We start from the raw sequence: 21,953 nt of genomic DNA, 5'->3' as shown, positions 1-21,953 counted from the left end.
TTGGTAATCTCTGTAGAGATTTATTAGCTCTGGTGACCCTGACTCCGAATTTTAAGGTGGAGGGGGTTGTAAGTGACCACACATTTAATTTTGAAAAGTTTGCCCATCTATTGCGTGAAGAAAATGATATTTTACTTTTGTTCGTTTTGCTTTTAACTTGAGGGAAGTCGAGAACCTTTTTTCTATAGGTTATTTGAGTTTTTTGGGGGTGTGTGTGAAGTGCCAGTTCATTGACATCTTTGCCTCGCTTTTTAAAAAAAAAGATGAGTTGTTTATCTTTTTCGTGTTTATTTGGAAGAGCTTTTGTATATTGAGTAAGAGTAGCCGTTTGTCGGTCATTTACGCTGTAAAATTTTACCCGACTTGCCTTTTGCTAATGTTATTTTATAATTTACTGCATCAATCTTTTCATTTAAGGAGACTTACGCATTTTGTGTTATGTTAGAAAGCTATTCTCAATCTAAAATTTTTTTAATGTGCTCATCTTTTTACTGATTTTAAGATTTTGCTTTTAAACCTAACATTTTTAATACACTTAGAAATTATTTTAACTTAAGGAGTGAGGTGGGGGAATATGGATTGATTTATTTTTTTCTCCAAAATGGCTAGCCGTGTCCCAGTACCTTTTTTTGAATAAACCCACCTTTTTTGAATTAACCCTCCTTTTTTCCAACTGACTTGAAATGCTGAGTTTCTAAAAAAGCTTTAGTCTATTGTGCCATTCTTTATTACCAGACTGGTTTGGTTCTCTTCAGAATTTGTATTATGAAGTGGTTTGTGCTTTGATCTTTTGCATAAATAGATTTTATTTCATTAGAACTGAAAACTGAAACAAGGTCCCAACTCTACCTACTTTTTGTGAACAAATTAAATGAGATAAAAATAAAGGGTTTAGTGGACAGTTTTAAATCTTTAACTTTGAGAAAGCGCTAAATATGCACTGACAGTACAATTTCTTTTAATAGCATCCTTTAAAAAAATTGTCCCCCAAACCCAATTTCTCATTTACGCTTAAAATGAAGTATGTTCTCCAAAAATTAAATTATAGTTTCTTACAGACTTTTTCATTTCTAGCACTTCAAATTTAGTTTCTCTCCTTGAACTTATTAAACAAGTATCTAAAAGCAAATAGCTATTTTAATTGAAAAGATATATTCAATTTAAAACAGTATAAATCAATGCTTGCCCAAATTAAGAAAGAAAATCTGTTGTCAAGACACTAGGCATTGCTATTTGTCTGCTTGCTGCATTTGAATTTTCTTAAAAGAGACATTCAGGTTAAGTTGAGTTGTGTAGTTGACATTTTTTTCCCAAGTGTTTTAAGTGCATTATAATTAAGTGAATAATAATAGTGGGTCACAGTGAGAGTGATGATACTTCCTGTTGGATTTGCTCTGCAGAGTGCATTAAGTTAGGGAAAAAAATGAAGATACATTCCATGGACCAAGGAGAAGAGCACATGCTGGTTCTATCCTCAGATGGAAAACCATTTGAGTACAAGTATAGCATAGAACATGCAAGGTAGGAAAGTTTTTTTTCTTTTTATTAAAAATGATGTAAATTTCACTCAAAAAGCAATCATATTTTTTGAGGGAAAATGTTACTTTATATGATCCTTGCTTTATAAGGTGGTATCTTAAGTACATGATGAATTCTGAACTGACTAGTGAACTGTAAATCAATTTGTATCTCCCAGGGCATGTACCATGTGTTGATTTGGCACTTAAAGGAAATGATTGGTTAGTCCATGTATCCCCAAATTGGACTTACATACTAATTAACTCATTTAACCCCAGAGTAGTTTTCAACCTCGGAGAAAAGTGAATTATCATGGAATGATTTGTGAGACTTTTTCCTAGTAGATCTTGTGAATTAGAACTTATTTTCATCTTGTGTTATTCCTGCATCATAAAATTATTGTTTGTAAAAGAGTCTTAGAATCATCTTACCACAATTTTAGAATGAACATTATTTTCATTTTAAACCACTAATTAAAGCATATTATTATTATAATAATTTTAGATGTGCTGAATGTGAAGTTAACTTTTTTGAGCTTCAATCCAATTAAATACAGTTAATAATTCTTAACTGTTGTGACTTATTTGTGATCAACATAAAATATATTTCCTTTCACCAGGTTTCAGTGCATTTTACAAGAAAAAAATATAATTCAGATCACATGTGGAGATTATCATTCTCTTGCACTCTCAAAAGGTACTTTTCTAAATATTGTTTTTTCAAGAGGGGTAAATCTATGTGTATATAGAACTAAGAGAATGTAAGTGCTTCATTTGGTACCAGGACCGAAATATGGTTTTGAATGTGGTATGGTAGAACACTACTAAAAGAGATACAAAATCAGAATTCTTGGACCTATAAAATCTTCTGGTTTTCATAATTACTTTTCCTAGATTTTATTCTCTCAAATGAAAAAACTAAAGCAATTTAGTAATGAGTTTGATGTTCTTTATTTAAGGGAAAGGAGCCTATTGATTGAAAGCGTATAGGAGCTCATAAGCAATGGAATGCTCTTCCCAAGGGATTTTGAGCAAGGGCAAGTTTCGTAGAGTGTCAAAAGCTTCAGTATGGAAATAGGGCATGATTGACTGTGGTTGCATATCTGATCAAGGAAATAAGTATAGAGCCCAGAGTAAACTTGGTGTTTGGGGATTGGCTGACTGGATGTACTGTGTTTCTGGTCAGGCTGAGCATTCAGAGTGTGAAGGTTCGGTTTGGTGACAGGGTTCCTGGGTGCCATCTTGGGCCTAGAGATTTATTTCAGCAGTTCTGTTTCCTATTTTTCAAATATGAAACAACGAAAATATTCTAAATAATTAAAATCATCCTCTCTGGAAGCAAGATTAGGAATGGTCCACCCTTTTCCAGAACTTTCTTCCCTTTTCCTAGGGTTCTTCCAGCTCCCATGATAGGAGCTCAGAATCCCTTGGGCCTGCTTTTATGGCCAGTTTGCTGGCCTCTGACATGTTTTAACATTACCTTTTGAGTTCGAGGGTTTTCCCCAACGCTGTATTACTTACCATTTCTTATCAGATGCCATAATGGTAGGGAAGGGAAGTAGTGAATATGAATTATTTCCTGAAGCCACTTGACCTAATTAAGACAGGCAGGTGATAAGGAATAGTGGAATTCAGGATCAAGGAAATTTTTTAAATACATAGGACAGATATAAACTTTTAGAATGAAAACTGAAATTCAAGGGAAGTAAGTGATCATGTATTTGACTTGTACTGAAGGCTCTGTTAAGGTTTAAGTGTTAATTTGTATTGGAAAAAGCTGGTTGTTTGACTTCATCCATTTATGAACAACTCTTTCATTTTGAGTATCTACATGTTCAGGTTGTGAAGATGAAACAGATACATGTGCCTTCAAGAAGCCTAGGATGTATGGATGTGGGGAGGGGGGTGGAAAGGGATTGTTCAGGGTTTACTATTGATAAGTCACAATAAAATGTAGGAAGAATGAAAGTTGGGAAAGCAAGAAAGGGAACTACTCATTTTTCTCATTTTGGTATTTCCTGCCAACTGATAGGCACTTGGTAATTAGGTTTGAAGGAAAATCTCTACCTCTCACCTTTTCCTGCATAGTATCTTGCAGAGTAGTACTCACTAAAATTTAAGTCTCTGATATATTTTTTCAGCCTCTATTAGGTACTGTCATCTCTGTTAGATAACATCTAAGAACTTTTCTTTAAAAATATGTCCCAATATGTGTATTCACTTTGCTGTACAACTGAAACTGACGCAACATTGTAAATCAACTAAACTCCAATAAAAAATTTTTAAGTAGAAAAAGTAAAAATATGTTCCATATATTAATGGAAGAAGATGCTCACTCTTCATGATACTGTGCTGCAATTTCAAATGTATGTTTACATTATTTATTTAGCATCTTTGGGCACGTGGAAGAGGGAGAGAAAGAAAGGTAGTTTGTGGTTTTATTTTTTCAAAAGTAGAGTGTTTCTGTCTTTCATAGGCCCATCCCGTGCGTTTTTAAAAATAAATATTTCTTAAATTTGATTATGCTATATTCCAATAGCTTTATTCTTTGTCTGTTTGGGTCGCTATAATAAAAATAGAGTAGGTGATTTAAACAGCAGAAATTTGAAGTCCAGTTCAGGGTTTTAGTAGATTTGGTGTCTAGTGAGGGCCAGTCTTCTTACAAGTGGAAAGGACAGGAGAGCTCTCTGGGTACCCTTTTATAAGGGCATTAATCCCATTCATGAGTGCTCCCCCTGTCATGATCTCATCCAATTTGAGTCACCACCCCAAAGGCCACTTCCTGATACCATCACACTGAAGGTTAGGATTTCAGCATAGGAGTTTTGGGCCAACACAGACATCCAGTTCTTAATACTACCCTTTGAGGTAGAAGATAAGGAACTGTAACTCTTACTGCTGAAGAGGAGTTTCTTCTAGTGTTTCTGACTGAGTCTTGAGATCTGAGCAGTCCTGTCGGTTTGAATGGACGAGATTGTAATGCTGTAGTATGGATAGAATATAATGTCCTAGGGTGATGTCTGCTGCATTTTAAACTTACTAAGACAGCATTTTCTCTGTTAATGTCAAGGTGGTGAGCTTTTTGCTTGGGGACAGAACTTAGATGGCCAGCTTGGAGTTGGAAGAATATTTGCCTCAACTTCCACACCGGAGATTGTGGAGAACCTCTCAGGAGTCCCCTTGGTTCAGATTTCTGCAGGAGAAGCCCACAGCATGGCCTTATCCATGTCCGGAAATGTTTACTCTTGGGGAAGAAATGATTGTGGACAGCTGGGCCTGGGCCACACCTACAGTATGGAAATATATTTAAAAATTCATATTATAAACAAATATATTTGACATATAAGAGATGAATATAATCTGAATGTAATCTGAACCAAAAATGGTTCAGATTCCCGCTTTCATTAGCACTGATTTGCCTGGTTATCTCTGTATTCAGTGTAGAACCTGTCTAAACAACACACACAGTGTGCAGGTCACGGCTGTAATTGAGATGAGTGTCTGAGTCAAGTGGGAAAAAGGGAAAGAGCATTGGACAGGGATCAGAATATCTGGGCTGTGATTCCCACTTCCACATTAACTAATTTCGCCTACCCAGGTCACTTCATTTTTCTCTATGTCTCATTTTCTTTTTCTGTAAAGTGATGAGTTTGGATGAAGTGACCTCTAAGGTACCTGTGCACTTTAAATATCTATTAATACAATTGTGGCGAAAGGATTAGAAACACCTATTCTGATCTTATTCTTTAAGGTTTTAATTACATGTGTGTACACACACATAAACATGTAATTCGCATTACTGAGCTACCTCCCCAAAGAAAAAGTCAGTATTTCTGATGACCCCAAACCCCTTGTTAGAGATTTCAAGTGTGGCAAACTCCGATGCTTTATCAGCCGTGGTAACACACACATTCCGCCTGGGCTTGCTGGTCAGATACTGCATTTCTGCTTCCCATGTCCCCGTGCTAGTTGCTCAGGAGAGCCCGTAAGTCATTTCACAGGAGGAAAAGGAATAAAGGACCATTGAACTTACTTTTGCTGAATCTCTCTGGGACAAGGAAGTAATCGTGATAGAGCGAAGAGGTAGTGTAAGGCAGTTCTCTCCACTAGAGAATTTGAAAGAAGAATAAGAAGCTTTAGGTTCATTAGAAGGGTAATAATGCTAGACTGGAATTGGAAATACCAGATACGCTGCAGTGAGAGCTAATCAAGTCCAGTTTAAAAAGAGAAGAAAGGGCTCTGGGAAGTGAAAGTGACACTTCACAGGTGAGTGCCCTTTGACCACCACCCCTGTTCCGTTTTCAGACCTAAATCTACCAGCACAGAGCCTTTCTTGTCAGTGTGTTGGGAGCTACTGTGATGGGCCTAGAGGAAGTAATCTGGGTGTTTTGTCAGTAGCATGGAACTCCAGTGTGAAATTCAATGTTTCCTTGTGGTTACTTGAACTCTTGTTTTTCTTGTGTAGATAAAGATTCTCCTTCCTGTATTGAAGCACTGGATGATCAGAAAGTTGAATTTCTTGCTTGTGGTGGCTCTCACACTGCCCTGCTCACAAAGGTGAGTGTACCCTTGTCTCTTTGACTGCAGTTCCAGAAGAGCACTTTGTAGTGGAGAGAGCACTAGAACGTGGAGATACGGGCAGCTGGTGTTTCCTGGGGAAGTGAGGTCACTGCTTCCCCATGCAGGACTGTCCTGATAATTGGGGGGCTTTGCTCTGATGGTGATTTTATTGATTTTTCACTGATGCCTTCGCTAACACTTCACAGAAGTGAGTGTTACTTCTGTGTCATATTTCTCTAATTTCTGATAAGAAATTCCCTTTCTTAGAGTGGACTGGTATTTACTTTTGGTGATGGAAAGTACGGGCAACTCGGTCACAATTCAACACAGAATGAGTTAAGACCCTGTTTGGTAGCTGGGCTTGTTGGAAATAGAGTGACCCAGATAGCATGTGGAAGGTAAGTTGTAAAGTATCAATAAAAATTGATAAGATAAATATAATAAATTTAGATAGGTAGTTTAATAAAATTTGTCTTCAGTTTCTTTGATTGAGATAAAACTATCAAACATTTCAGACAGGTGAAGATGCTTAATTCACATTGTTAGACAATCATAATCTTTATTTTAGTATACATATTTATTTTAATTGATTTTTAAAATGTGTAAATATACTTTCTGTTGGTCCTTCAGTGAAATACCTTTGTAAATATTCAAATGCACTTTATCTTTTAAAAAATTATTTATTTGGAAAAAATGAACAAACATGAGTTGAAAGGATTATTCATTGACATCCTCACTCTGTCTGTGTTAACTGAAGAAACTTTGTCACCACTTTGGATTTTTCATAACACACACTCCTCTGAGTAACGTGTTACAGGAGGAATCCTTACCTTAGACATGTCTTAATGCAAACCAGAGCAGCACCCCTACTAACATAGGCGAATTTACTGGAAGACATAAGACTCACTGAAAGCTATTATACTGATGGTCAATTTTAAGAGGAGGATACAAATTATCAATAGAGTTAAAGGAAGAGCTGCATAGCAGAGTATAAAAGAGGTCCAAATGAGGAGCTTCTGATGTCCACTCCCCTTGGAGGCATGGACAGTGTTACCTCCTCCCAGCCTGATACATGACTGTGAAGAATAGTCAGTCAGGAAGTTCACCCAAGTCCAGACTTTCATTGCTTAGTCATGATTGATTGAATTATTGCCCATGTGACTGAGCTCAGACTCCAGCCTCTGTGTACCCAGAGGTTCAGCTTACCTATAGCTGGAGGGGCCTCTATGAGCCACTTTGATAAACTATTAGGTGTGGTCAAGGGGCCTGCCATGAATAACAGAGACACTCCTATCACTTGGGAAATTCTAAGAGGTTAGACATCACCTCCCTAGAGGTGAGAATAAAGGCCAGAGCTCTGAGCAAGGCCAAATTCTTTCCTTATACATCTGTATAATAGGAGAGGCCATTAATCAGATTGGTAAGAAAATCAGCATAATTAAAGGTCTTTGGGAAGTAGAGTCAGAGCTCAGGATAACCTGATTCCATCTTCTAGGATGGGGAGGAGCTCAGAGATGGCTTTCAGGAGGTGGTGATTCAAGCCAAGGCCTAAGGAGTAGAATGCTAGAGGTGGTGGTTGTTCTGCCCAAGGGAACATCCTTTGCTAGGATGCAGCCTGATGGCTTTCAGTGGACTTTGGGGTTCCAGAATCACCTCAGCTACACAGTAGTGATTTCTTAGTTTCCACATGGCTAATTGCATCCACTTGGAGTTTGTTAACTAGTTTCACTCACTGGGTAGTATAATTTCTGCAGTTTTACCAGATTGCTGCATACTCTGATCATTGTGGAGAATTGAGAATTGACTGTATGTGCTTTTGTTTAATAGGCAGCACACACTTGCCTATGTTTCTGATGTGGGAAAGGTCTTTTCTTTTGGTTCTGGAAAAGAAGGACAACTGGGAAACGGTGGGACATTTAATCAGCTGACACCAAGTCCCATGAAATTGCCATCAAGTGAAGAACTCAAATCTGGTAAATTCTGTAGGAGCACAGGATTTGGCATAAATGCCTTTGTTGAAAATCTGATTTTCCTAAGTGTGTAATGTAGCAAGAAAAATGTATGACTATGAATGGAGCTTTACTGATTTCATGTTTACTTGTAAATAACTTAACATACCCTATCTAATTTATCAAGTCAGAATAGCCATTAGTTCTCTAAGCCCTTCAGGTTAAGATTAATGTGGACTTAGAATGATAGAACATTAAAAAAACAAAACAAAACTATATGGGTTCAGAGGCCTTTGCAGTCTCTGATTCCAGTCTTCAAGGGACCTATTATTTCCATGATGATTGGTTTTCTTACCTGACTAAACTGACTCCTAATCATAAAAAACCCTCAGAATGATGAGCAGCTGACATATGCCAGGCAGTGTAACTGTACTTAAAACTTGCTTGTGTCATCTCACCTGTCCTTAAACAGCGTCAGGAGATGTGAGCTTTCAGTCCCATTTTACTGGAGGGTACAGAGACTTGGAAAGTGAAGGGTTAGCCCATAAGCAGTTTTGGCTGGACTTGAACTGTGTGTGCACTGTGTAACTTCAGAGGCTTAACTCTGAAAGGTTTCACTATAGAAGTGCCTTGGAGCACTTGGGTCACTTGTTTCTGAAAGCTTAGTGGTGACCTAAAGTACTAAAGTTCTCTCAGTTCTTCTGGGGAAATGAACGATAGGGTTATTTCCTTAAGCAGTTTGTATCTTATATCTAATTTCTTATAACCACGTACATAGGCCTTTGAAGTACTATTAACATTTTTCAGAGCCAGTAGTCATAGATTAAGTCTTGAGTTGTAGAAATGGCTTTTTGTTTGTTTGTTTTTGGCTGCACCAGGTGACTTGTACGATCTTAGTTCCCCAACCAGGGATCGAACCTGTGCTCCCCGCATTGGAAACATGGAGTCCTAGACTTCCCTGGGAGTCTTCCCAGTAATGACTGGACTTCCAGGGAAGTTCCTAGAATGTGGTTTTTAGTAATAGGTGCTAAATTAAACCAGGGAACAGTTAACTAATCAAGTATTTGTTGGACTGTGTTGAATATATAAGCATTTATAGTAACCATGTGTATTAAACTGATTCCACGTTGTCAGCCTTCCGAATTACCTGTTTGCCAACTAGACTTCACCCTGAAGTAGAGACGTATTTTTGCTTTGTGGGTGGGAAGTGTACTGAGTCTGTCAGAAAGAGAAAAGGACTCTGTTTAAGAAGGATCTAAAGTTACTTGAGTGTGTATGTTTGTATCACAAGAGTTTCTAAGCTCTTTTTTATTTGTAAATTCCTTTCAGAAAGCAGCACATCAGTAAAGGAGTTAATAATGGTTGCTGGAGGGAATCAAAGCATTTTGATGTGGATGGAAAAAGAGGTAAAAAAAGATCTCCAGAAGTTCTTTTTTTAATTGAAGTCTAGTTGATTTATAATGTTGTGCCAATCTCTGCTGTACAGCAGAGCGACTTCAGTTTCATATGTATATACATTCTTTTAATATCCTTTTCCATGGTGGGTTATCCCAGGAGATTGGATACAGTTGCCTGTGTTATGCAGTAGGACCTTGTTTTTTGTCCATGTTAATGTGATAGTTGGCGTTTACGAACCCCAGATTCCCAGCCCATCCCTCTTTCTCTCTTGGCCTCCTTAGCAACCACAAGTCTGTTCTCGGTCTGTGAATCTGTTTCTGTTTTGTAGGTAGGTTCATTCTTGCCATATTTTAGATGTCACATACAAGTGGTATCATACAGTGCTTACTCTTCCTGACCTACTTCACTTACTATGAGAATCTCTAGTTGCCTTCCATGTTGCTGCAGACAGCATGATGTTTGTTCTTTTTATGGCTGAGTGATGTTCACTGTATGAATGTGTCAGATCTTTATCCATTCTTCTCTTGGCAGACATTTAGGTGTTTTCCATGTTTGGCTATTGTGAATTATGCTACTGTGAAATAGGGGTACATGTATCTTTTTGAATGGGTGTAGTTTTTTGTGGGTATATACCCAGGAGTGGGATTGCTGTATCATATAGTAATTCTGTTTTTACTTTTCTGAGGGTCCTCCATTCTGTTTTCCTTAGTGGCTGCACCAACTTACATACCTACCAGCAGGATAGGACGGTTCCCTTTTCTCCACATCCTCTCCAGCATTTGTTATTTGTAGACTTTTTAATAATGACCATTCTGACCAGTGTAAAGTGGCACCTCACTGTAGTTCTGATTTGCGTTTCTCTAATATGTGCGATGTTGAGCGTCTTCATGTGCCTACTGGCCATCAGTGTGTCTTCATTAGAGAAATTTCTATTAAGGTCCTCTGCCCATTTTCTCATTTGGTTGTTAGTTTTTTCATTGTTGAGTTGCCGAGCTCTTTGTATGCTTCGGAGGTTAAGCCCATGTCAGTCATGTTGTCTGCAGATATTTTCTCCCATTCCGTAGGTTGTCTTTTCTATTTTTATGATTCCCTTTGCTGTGCAAAAGCTTGCAAGTTGGATTAGGTCCCGTTTGTTTATTTTTGTTGTTACTTGTATTACCTTGGGAGACTAGAAACTAGACATTTTATAACTTGGTATCTTCAAAAATTTCCAGAATCTAGATTTGGTGAATTCCAAAATCATCAGGTTCCTAGCCTCATGCTGGGGAATGGCTAGACATTATTGATCCTTCATTGTTGAAACAGCATGCATCTTTACTCAACAAGAATCAGCAGATTTTCCCATACTGTATGTCAGATAAGTGTGATTTCCCTAGATTCTACTTACCTTTCAGGAGGCTCCTTGCAAATGGCATTTTCGCTAGGGTTTTAAGAAGCTAATGGGTTAACGTTTTGAAGTGACTTTTCCAGCCAGTATTAATAAAGACCCGAGGTTCATAGTCTTATGAATAATCAGTCCATAATCTCCACATCCTACTTCACCAAGGCAAATTGAGTTCTTGCTACTTCTGTACCCAGTCCTGTCAGGATCTTCCCAAACTCTGATGTTCAGTTTAATCTGGTCATACCCATATAAAGCGTTGAGTGTTGGGGCATTCAGAGAAATTGACTTTGGATCTAAGCATCCTTGGTCAAGAAACTGGCAGCCAGGCAAATGATTGGTAGAATCTTTATGATTTTCCAGAGCTATATTATCCATACTTAGTATTACGCTCTATCCTTAGAAGGTGCCTAAAAGTTGAAGACCTATTTCATTTGTATCTAAATTACTATATTCTACTATTTTGTTTGTTTACAGAATTCCTATGTGAATCTGAGGAGGAAAATTCCTACCGTGAATGAAGGCACTGTAAAGAGATGGATTGCAGATGTGGGGACTAAACAGTGGCAAAATACAAAAAGGTACAGCCTACGTGTCTGTCTGCTCATATAGCTCTTTAAATCAATATTTTCCCAATTGATTTTGCACAATACAAGGATGTAAGATTTTGTGGTCCATTAGTAGTCTGTTTGGCTTCCCTAGGAGCTCAGCAGTAAAGAATCTCACAATTTAGGAGATGAGAGTTTGATCCCTGGGTCAGTAAGATCCCTTGGAAAAGGAAATGGCAACTCACTCCAGTGTTGCCTGGGAAATCCCATGGACAGTGGAGCCTGGTGGGCTACAGTCCATGGGGTCACAAGAGTTGGACACGTAGTGACCAAATCATCACCCAGTGGTCTACTACTTGGTGATCTTCAGAGAAACAGAACCAGTAGAGGCTATGTGTGTGTAGAGAGATTTTTAAGGAGTAAAAATTCCAATATTATTGCCTGGGAAATCGTATGGACCAAGGAGTCTGGCAGGCTATAGCCCGGGAGGTCACAAAGAGTTAGACATGACTGAGTGATGGAGCACACACACACATAGTTGTAGGGGGCGGCAAGAGCAAAATCTGTGAGGCAAGACTGCAGGCTGGAGACCTAGGGAAGAACTGATATTACAGCTTGAGGCCCAAGGCAGTCTGAAGGCAGAATTTCCTCTCCTTTACAACTGATTGGATAAGGCACACCCCCATTATAGAGGGTAATCTGCTTTACTCAAACCCTGCTGATTTGAATGTTAATGTTGTCTAAAAAAATACCTTCACAGCAGCATCTAGATTGGTGTTTGACCAATTCTCTGGCCAAGTTGATACATACAACTAACCATCACAACTAGCACGTAGGCTCCATGAGGGCAGCTCTCTTTACTGCAGGACTTCTCTGAGCCTTTGATATGTTTGTGTAATTGTGACTCTGAGCAGGAAATACAGTCTATTGTTTTCCAACCCTGCTTGACTTCGGAGCCTCTTGTTTGTTGAACTCTTACTCACAGCTGAACATCTTAGGCAACCTTGTTGTAAATAACAGAACTCCTACCATCATTAAAGATTGTACTCATTTTTACAAGCATTTCCTTTTAGAGACACTTTAGGTGTTGCTTTATAATTCTGGAAAGTAGTTAACTCCAGATAGCTGCATCTTGCCTTGCAGAGCACAAATGGTCAAGAACTGTTTGTGCAGGTACTTCTAGGGTGGAACTGAGCGTACTCCCCCACCCTCTATTTTGTTTCCACTTCAGTAGAATAGAAATAAATAGGGCTTGGGAAGCTGGGTATGTTGGGAGTGTTTTATTTGTCTTAAAATACTGACCCTTGGTCAAGCTGCCTTCTCTTCCCCTGTTGCTTCTCTGAATACGTATCTTTTTCTTTCCTTGTTTGCCTCTGAAATTTTGAGATTTCACAAATGAAATAGACTTTCAGATGCACATGGCAGTTCAGATAACTCAGAGACAGCAGGAGGAGTTTGAAGGACAGTTATTATGCCTCTTGCTATAAGGAGACATATTCTGATTTGTTTTAACCACGATCTTATTCCTTATATAGGGAAATAAGAGAGATATTTTCATCTCCTGCATGTCTGACTGGAAGTTTTTTAAGGGAAAGGTAATATATATTATAATAAATTTAAATTTTGTTAAAAACATTCTGTAATGATAGCATGGTTACTATGATTAATATTAATAATACTGTATTGTATATTTGAGAGTTGGCTAAGAAAATTGTGGCTCAGCTGGTAAAGAATCCTCCTGAAATGTGGGAGACCTGAGTTCGATCCCTGAGTTGGGAAGAGCCCCTGGAGACGGGATAGGCTACCCATTCCAGTATTCTGGCCTGGAGAATTCCATGGACTGTATAGTCCATGTGGTCGCAAAGAGTCAGACATGACTGAGTGACTTTCCTTCCTTACTTACTTAAGAGAATAGATCTTAAAAGTTCTCATCACAAGGAAAAAATTTGTAACCGTGTAGTGATTATTTCACAATATATGCTCTACATACATCAGTGCACTATGTTGTACACCCCTGAAACTAGTATAATGTTATGTGTCAATTATGTCTCATTTAAAAAACTGTGAAAGAAATTATAAAGAAAAATTATAAAATTATATTTTTATTAAATTTTTAATTAAAAGTTTATTAAAATTTTCATAAAAATTATAAAGGAAATGGTTTGAGGGTAAAATAATATCTCATTAAAAAAATTACCTTTTCCCCTACAAAAGCACATACATGTTTGCTGTAGAAAATGTAAAAAAAACAGACATGAAACAACAACAAAAATGAAAATCAGCCAAAATTCAGCACTTAAACATAATAGCTAGAGTTTGTATAAATATCTTTTTCTATGCAAATGAGTTCTTTTACAAAAAATGGTATTGTTTTATATATTTCTTTATACTTAATGTTTTGTCCACTTTCTGTTTTATTCAATTTTTATAATAGTATTTTTCCATACCATCATTTTAATGGTTGCAAGGTATTCCATGGGAATGACATACCTTAATTTATTTGTTTCTTTATTTCTGGATACTTAGGTTTCTTTGAATTTTTAAGTATATGAAAGAATGACTTTGTACTTCTTTTCCTAAATATTGGTATAATATTTATTTAAAAGAATTTGTCTCTTTTCAGACACTAAATATATTATTTCACAAAGAATGTGTCTCTTTTTAGATAATATAGTCAATCCAGTATAATTCTTGGGTTAAGATAATCATTTCATTAGTAATTTTCTATTGGATTACTACAAATTTACTGCTTGGAGACCCCTTTTTTGGTTCCTGCTTCTGGTTCGTGAAACTGGGAAAAAAGAAAAACTTTTACCTTTTATCTTTGGCTTTTTTTTTGTTTTTCTTTATTGGAAAATAAATATTTATTGATTACTCATTTAAGGTAAGGCAGTATCTGATGTAAAGTCTGATAGCATATATATTGTTAATGCAGACTTGATATTTTTTGGCATTTTAGAAACAATCGTTATTGTAAAGGTGAGAAAAAATAATTTTATTAAAATGAAGCAAGCTTTAGAATAAACTTTTCATCTGGATAAATAATAAAATACTTAATTTTGAAGCATCTTATTTCATTTACTTATCTTTCTTTCACTTATCTTCCTTCCACAGAATAGATGGAGAAATGATATCTATTCATTTGGACTTGAATGCAGCAAGGAATACCTTTAAGGAGTTAACCCAAAAGGACTGGATTACTAACACGGTGGTATTCTTCAGATTGTTACTTGGAAAAAGAAAATACACTGAAACATTTTTATAAGAACTCAAAATTTCAGAAGAAATATCTTGTTTTCACATATTCTCTGAAGCCTTGTGGCTTATGTAAATTAAGTTAAACTCCGATAGTATTCAGGAGTTTCCCCACATAGGGTGAAATAGATGATATAGTAGGAACATAGTTACAGATAATCAAAACAGTTTATCTATATACACACATGTTTACACGTATATGCACAGACTCCCCTAGAGGGAATGTTCTCAACTCTGGCTTTAGGAAGATTATTAAAATATTTGCTGAGACGGTTACACCAGAATAAGAGCAGCATATTTGCCATTATTTTACACTTAAGTATAGAAATGAGAACACCTTTTCTAATGTGACTGTCCCCCTCGTAGAGGGCTGTGTGGGTTCTTCTGTGTTTCGTTGCATTGCTGTTCCTTTTCTGTAGATTCTAGAATGTTCTTATTCTTTCTGGGATTGTTGCCTCTTTGTTTCAGCACTGTTATTACTATCTTTAGGCCTCGCACTTGGAGATGCTTCAAATATACTTCCTTTTTTAATCCAGCCTTTCCTAATGTATAGCTTTTATTAATTTATTCCCCTGTTCTACTGTACTGATTGATCTAGGGGTAGCATTAGCTCCGTTCTTCGCTCAGTCTGTTTCTTCCGAAGTCTCTGGCTCTTTTCTCTCCCCCACTTCCACTTCTCCTCTCTTTGCTTCTCCATCCCTCCCCAATTTGGCCTTTCCCTCTCTTTCCCTCTCCGTATCCACTCATTCTCTCCCTGCGGTTGGCTCCCTCCCCTGCTCTCTGGCTCTGTCCGTCACAGTCCACATTCTGTGTCTTAGCTGCAAGTTTTCTCTCTCACACACTCTTTTCTCTCAAGGGAAGATGGGAAATTTAATTACGTTACCTTTGGCAGAACCACAGCCCAATTAGGAGTCTGAAGTAAAATGGATCCCTAATTAAGCACCTTTATCCAGGACTCTGCAGCACTTGGAAAGATCACCAAAAATAGAAAAGCATTTCTGCATTCATGAAGGGAAGTGGTTGGACTAGTTCATCACTAAGGCTTATATACCTTGGTTGTGGCAGAACAGTATCACATACAGTGCAAGCAACATAATCGTGGAGCAGTCTCCCATTGTTTCAGACGAGAGAGTTGGATCAAAAGACCTATATTGTTTCTTTCTATTTTGAGATTTCTGTGATATGAACTCACAGACTTGGGCTTCCTTCATTTATTCAGCAAACAGTTGAATACTGCCATGAGTAGGGCACTGTGGTGGGATTCCTGATGCAGATGAGAGAGACATGCTCCCCATCCTTAGAGGCTCTTCATTCATGAAGGGAGACAGATACCTTTGTGTAGATGTCAGTGTGAAGATGGGATGTGTTTCACACTCCACTGGCTTCCCTGGTGGCTCAGAGGGTAAAGCATCTGCCTGTGATGCGGAAGACCCAGGTTCAATCTCTGGGTCGGGAAGATCCCCTGGAGAAGGAAATGGCAACCCCCTCTAGTATTCTTGCCTGGAGAATCCCATGGACAGAAGAGCCTGGTGGGCTACAGTCCGTGGGGTCGCAAAGAGTTGGACACGACTGAGCGACTACACTTAGTCTTCCCTACTGCCTAGCTTAGAACATAGTGAGTGTGTAATAAACATTTTTGGGTAAATGAATTCAGTCATTACTCAGGGCTGTGAATGGTTGGTTCTATTTAGAGTGGTCAAAACAAGGTGCCCAGTGGGGAGGGGGACTGTACCAGGTTCCTACAGGGGAAAGACATACCAGGCATTCAGGAGGGTGTGCACCAAGGCCTAAGATGTGAAACTCTGTAACTGGCTCCAGAGTTTTGCAGTGGTTCTAAAGGGCTGGGAGGCTTGGGGGTGTGAATGATGAAGAGCACAGAGTAAGAGGGAGGCATGGAAATGGGTTACAGTGCAGGAATCAGGTGTGCATGACTCTGAAGATTGAACCTAGTAGAGGGAGCCCAATATAATGTTTACAATAGATGGTTATAAGAATTTATACATTTAGAGATACCATTTGTTAGTATCTCCTAATTCAGTGATTGAGCTTTGGAGTCGAAAAGAACCAGGAGAGATTCTTACTTAGCTCTGTGACCCTGAGCAATTTAATTTCTCTGAGATGCAGAGTTCTCATTTATAAATTGGGGATAATAATATCTATTATACAGAGAAATGACAAGAATAGATGACCCTATATATGTGAATTAGCACAATATCTGGCAAGTAATAAGAACCCTGGAAACACAAGCTTATCTTAGTGGGCTTTTAGGCAAATTATTACTGTTAGCCCACATAACACATAAAAATTCACAATTCCGTTTGAATTTTTCTTCAGCTTTTTTCTTCAGATTTTTTTTCAGCTTGCATTTTGAATGGGGGAAATTGTTAAGAATATTGGGGGAGAGAGAAACTGGAGTTCGGTGGAGAGAGTTAGATGAGACAGGTGATTCTGTAAGAAGATAACAGGAAACCATGTTGATTTTCACTGTAGTTCCTTTCGTTTGTTTTTGTTTTTTAAGTTTTGTTTTACTTTTGGAGATTCTGGCATATTCTTCCTCTTTAATAAATGAGGTGTGATAGTGGAGCTGGAGGGAAGACTATAGAACTTATTAGGGGGCTGCCTTTTAATTCCGAGTCCATTGTGCATTTAATACAGTCTTGCACATGTGATCTCTTCTTGATCTCCTTCATAAACGCCAACAACTGGATGGTAAAAATACTAGTCAAATACGTACTCCGAGGTACTTGGGATGGTAGATGAGATGAATTGTAAACATGGGTTTTAGAAAGACGAAGTGATCATTCCAGTTTCATGGTGGAATGAAACTCCAGGTTCCACACTTTATTTTATTACAGTAACTGCACCCAGTTCCTGCTGTGTTTGACTTGTCTTTTCCCGCATCCTTTTTGACCACAGATAACCTCATGTCTCAGGGATAATCTGCTCAAAAATCTTCCATTTAATTCTCCACACCAAGAAGCTTTAGAAGTTTTCTTCCTTCTCCCAGAATGTCCTGTGATGCATGATAGTAACAACTGGGAGAGCCTGGTGGTTCCATTTGCAGAAGCTGTTAATAAAATGAATAACCAGATTTCAAGAGTTCTGGGTAAGATCGAAAATGGTTTACACTTGAGAATACATGACAATCTTCTCAATGGAAACACATGCCTAGCAAAGTTACAGCAGATCTTAGGTAGATAACTAAACATATTCTTGTTTTTTAGTTTATTTTCTTAGCATATAAACATGCTATAATCATTACTGTGGTCATCCAAAATGGATTATTCTAGTCACTTTTTAGTGATCTTGTAATGATACATGTGTGACTTGGTGATAAGGTCTTTTGCTCCCTACTTTTCATTAAGAAAAACTTCATTCCTAGACATTGAAAGACTAGTACAGTAAATCCCAGATACTCTCTGAGAGTCAGTAGCAGTTATGTTTTGTAAGCATCTCCCTCTTCATGTACAGATTTTCATTTTTGTTGAACTATATGAAAGTAAATTGGAGACATTTCCCCATAATATTTGCATGCACATCTCATAAGGATATGGAATTCTGTATTACCACGACTTTGTTATCACACCTAATAAGATTAGACATGATTCCACTGTATTACATAATATTTAGGCCATGTTTAGATTTCTGCACTTGTCTCAAAAAGTATTTTGCAGAATTTTCTTTTTCCTAAGAAGAGCCTGGGTCAGTTTTTCTGTAAGTGTTTCACATCTAGTTTTGTCTGATTGTTTACTCTTTTCCCTGTGTTTCTAGTACACTGGAAGTTAGGTCTAGGGCTTGATTAAGCTTTGTTGCGGTCTTCGACACAGTTAGCGTATCAGCTCAGGGAAGCCCTTTCTTACGTTTTCTTAAGTCACTGTGTAAGTGATGAAGCCGTTGTTTAAAGCAGTTTTCTTTTTCACAATGCTGAAAGATGGTTTTTAAGAGTTAAAAACTCATGCTCAGAGTGAAAAAAGTCATTATCACAAATAGTTTTTTATCTGGATTTTCATACTGTATGCTATTTCACTGGGGCAAAAAATGTGAGTAATTAATTTTGTCTAGCTTTTTTCCCCCGCTTTACAAATTAATTAGATCAGGTTTGTGGTGCTGTTACAGTTAAGGCATTCTCTTTTTTTGAGGACATTAAACTTTCAACTCATTTCTTTGAGGACATCTAAACTTTCAATTGCAGTTATATTTACTGAAAAGTATATTACAAATGTGTTTTTATATTGATACCTATGATATATATGAAAATACTCTGTTTTAGAAAATATTGACTACTTTTAGAAAATAATTTTTTGACTACTTTAGAAAATATTGACTACTTTTTGCCTTTAAGAATCTGAGAAACATTACATGCTAACAGTTATCTACCTTTGTATCCCTCAGAGGAATATTGGGCATCTCTGAAAGAATCTCCTTTCATCAATCTGGTCCAGATGTTTAAAAGAGCCGTCATTGCTCAACTGCATTATTGGACTGAAAGTTCTGAGAATAACAATCACATTAAAGCTCTTCTAGAAGTGTTGAAAAAGCTGTATAGGGTAAGTGCTGATTTAGAAACCCATACATCTTTATTTTGCAATAAGAATTTCCTTGATTTCACCTGGCTTGAATCTTAACAGACTCTTACAAAGCATGAAGTTGATATTGCTTTAAAAAAATTTTTTTGTGTGAAGTCATGCATATATAGTGTGTATAGTATCTATGTACAGTTTAAAGACAAGTGGTAAAACAGACATCAGTATAACTACCACCCATGTTAAAAAAGAAAACTTTAGGAATGCCTGTGTGTCTCTCACAGACTGTACTTTGTCATCTCCTGAAGGCCACCAGGATCCTGGATTTTCAGTTACTTGTTCCCTTAACACCTGTTTATTGTTTTATAGCTATATGTAATTTTAGACACTAGGCTGTTTAATTTTGCTGTTTACAAAATTTAATATGAATAAACTACACTGCTTACATAGTGTTTCATTTTATAGAGTCATCCAGATTAATACATCTGTCTGTATTTCACTCATTTTCACTTCTGAGTTTATAGTATGTCTCTACCATAAATACCCATTCCGGTATTTTTTTTAATCCAGACAAAAATTATATGTACTTTATTTTTATTGCTAAATTATGAACTACCATGAGTATTTATCTTTTGTGAAACCAAACAGCTTCAAAACAACAGCAGCAGCTTCAAAACATAAAGCTAAAAGTACACAAAGAATACAGCCAATTTAAATTTTAATTACTAGGAAAACTTTAAAATACTTTTCAACTTTTAGTGTAACAAATAGAAAAGAGTGTTTTTTCGCATTTGTCAAGCAAAACATACAAACAGAAAAAGATAAAACATTGTAGCTGCTGCTGGTGCTAAGTCGCTTCAGTTGTCTCCGACTCTTAGCAACCCCATGGACTGCAGCCCACCAGACTCCTCCGTTCATGGGATTTTCCAAGCAAGAGTACTGGAGTGGGGTGCCATTGCCTTCTCTGAAAACATCGTAGAGAGTATAGTAAATAATTATAAAACAAAATTCCATGTCAAAATACTGTCAGACTCTAATGTAACTAAGACATGTTGGATTTTATAGTCTAATGATAGAACATATTTTTTGTTGCTTTGGTTTTTTTAATTTTAAATTTATTTATTTTTTAATTGAAGGATAGTTGCTTCACAGAATTGTGTTGGTTTGTGCCAAACATCAACTTGAATCTGCCATAGGTATACATATTCCCCTCCCATTCCAGTATTGATTAATATGTAGTATGTACTGTTTGCAATTCTATTTGCTGGGGGAGGGGAGAGTTTTTCTGTGAGTAAACACACTACTGTCAACATTTTTGTATATACCTCTTAGTGTTCATCACTAAGAGATATGTATAGTAAAAGATATGTATTGTGTATCAACTGTTAGTTTTTAGTTGCCATCCCTAATTCTGGAATTGATAGAATTGAATTGTGTTGCTCTTTATTAGCAGTGACAGTCTTCCAAAGTGGTTGGACCAGTTTAAATCGTCTCCAGGAGATGATGAGAATTCTTTTGCCCTATGTCTGACTTTAGAATTTGGAAAATATATTTAGTACCACATTGAAATGATGGCAAATTATGATTTTAATTGTTTTTCACTAGTTCTAATGCATTTGAGCATATTTTCATCTTTATAATCGTAGTACTTGTTTGCTTTACTGTAAAATGCTTGTCCTTTTCCTCAATTTAAATACGTTCAACTTTTTCTTACTGATTATAGGAGCACTTTTTATTTTGAACACTAGTCCTTTGTTATAAGTGTTGCAAATATCAAGTCCCAGTTTGCAGCTTGTCTTGGTGGTTTTTGATGAACCTACCTTCTTAATTTTAATATAGATGATGCTGTCAATCCATTCCTTTATAATCTTTACTCCATCTGTTTTGTTTTAAACTTTTCTTTCACTTCAGAGTTTTAAACTATTCACCTTAATCAGGGATCAGCGGAGCTTCTTTTTGGAAGGGACCAGATGGTAATTATTTTAGGCATTTGTGAGATTTTATAAAGTAAGCAGAGGGCCTGATTTAGCCCTGAGAGCTGCTCCAGATAGTCTTCTAACACAGATGATACCTGGGACCAGTGGGAGAATACACACAGAGGCTCCTGTACCGTATGTCTAATGTATAAAAGGTTAGAAAGCTAGCTAGCAACCTGTTGAATGAAGTAAAATATAGTCTGTCCTCCCATCTTGACAAATAAATCTTCCTGATGACAGGGGAGGGCTTCCCTGGCGACTCAGATGGTAAAGAATCTGCCTGCAATGTGGGAGACCTGGTTTCGATCCCTGGGTTGGAAAGATCCCCTGGAGGAGGGCGTGCAACCCACTCCAGTATTCTTGCCTGAGAATCCACATGTACAGAGCAGCCTGGTGGGTCGCAGTCCATGGGGTTACAAAGAGTCAGACGCGACTGAGGGACTAAGTACAGTGTCAGAGGAGGCCAGATTTGAACTTAGAAATATCAGCTCCTTGCAGAGTTCTGCAGTGAAAGCAGAGGTGCTGATGGACCCTCCCCCTGGCCCATCCCAGGGCCTCTGCCCTGCTTTTCCTACCTTGGCTTTATCCCACACCAGGGGTGTCCCATGGCCATGTGTGCACCTCTCACCTCCTAGCTCTGTTCTGTCCCCACCTTCTGCAGCAGCCCTGGTGCACTGGAGCTTTGGGGTGTGCTCCCCTGTGACTTCCACTCCTCAGAGAGCAAGTGGAGGGAGAGGCCTGTGCAGGTCCTGGGGCTCTTGGAGCCATTTGAGCAGGGACTTGAAGATCTTGGGTTCTCGAGCTCAGTGTAGATGGAAATATGTGGGCTGCATAGACACAGCCCTT

At 37.6% G+C, this 21,953-nt stretch overlaps 1 protein-coding gene across 3 annotated transcripts in view; it reads left to right on the top strand.

Annotated features, from left to right (window-relative positions):
* Positions 1 to 21,953, top strand: part of HERC5 (HECT and RLD domain containing E3 ubiquitin protein ligase 5) — a 45,512-nt gene that overhangs the window by 813 nt on the left and 22,746 nt on the right. For 2 of the 3 annotated variants that reach the window (XM_068975430.1, XM_068975429.1), the window contains exons 1-12: positions 1,440 to 1,521; positions 2,138 to 2,214; positions 4,588 to 4,809; positions 5,983 to 6,074; positions 6,345 to 6,475; positions 7,905 to 8,050; positions 9,356 to 9,432; positions 11,283 to 11,386; positions 12,889 to 12,948; positions 14,468 to 14,561; positions 17,525 to 17,714; positions 19,001 to 19,155. In XM_068975430.1, the coding sequence (XP_068831531.1) occupies positions 1,460 to 1,521; positions 2,138 to 2,214; positions 4,588 to 4,809; positions 5,983 to 6,074; positions 6,345 to 6,475; positions 7,905 to 8,050; positions 9,356 to 9,432; positions 11,283 to 11,386; positions 12,889 to 12,948; positions 14,468 to 14,561; positions 17,525 to 17,714; positions 19,001 to 19,155 (1,410 nt within the window). In that variant the 5' untranslated portion in view covers positions 1,440 to 1,459. Of the gene's footprint in view, positions 1 to 1,400; positions 1,522 to 2,137; positions 2,215 to 4,587; positions 4,810 to 5,982; positions 6,075 to 6,344; positions 6,476 to 7,904; positions 8,051 to 9,355; positions 9,433 to 11,282; positions 11,387 to 12,888; positions 12,949 to 14,467; positions 14,562 to 17,524; positions 17,715 to 19,000; positions 19,156 to 21,953 lie in introns of those variants that run through there. The other variant, XM_068975428.1, reaches the window with a different exon arrangement.

The sequence above is a fragment of the Capricornis sumatraensis genome, chromosome 7, assembly GCF_032405125.1.
Source record: "Capricornis sumatraensis isolate serow.1 chromosome 7, serow.2, whole genome shotgun sequence".
In the NCBI taxonomy this organism is placed as follows: Eukaryota; Metazoa; Chordata; class Mammalia; order Artiodactyla; family Bovidae; genus Capricornis; species Capricornis sumatraensis.
Note: the sequence above shows the minus strand (reverse complement) of the source record. Positions and strands in the feature narration are given on the sequence as shown.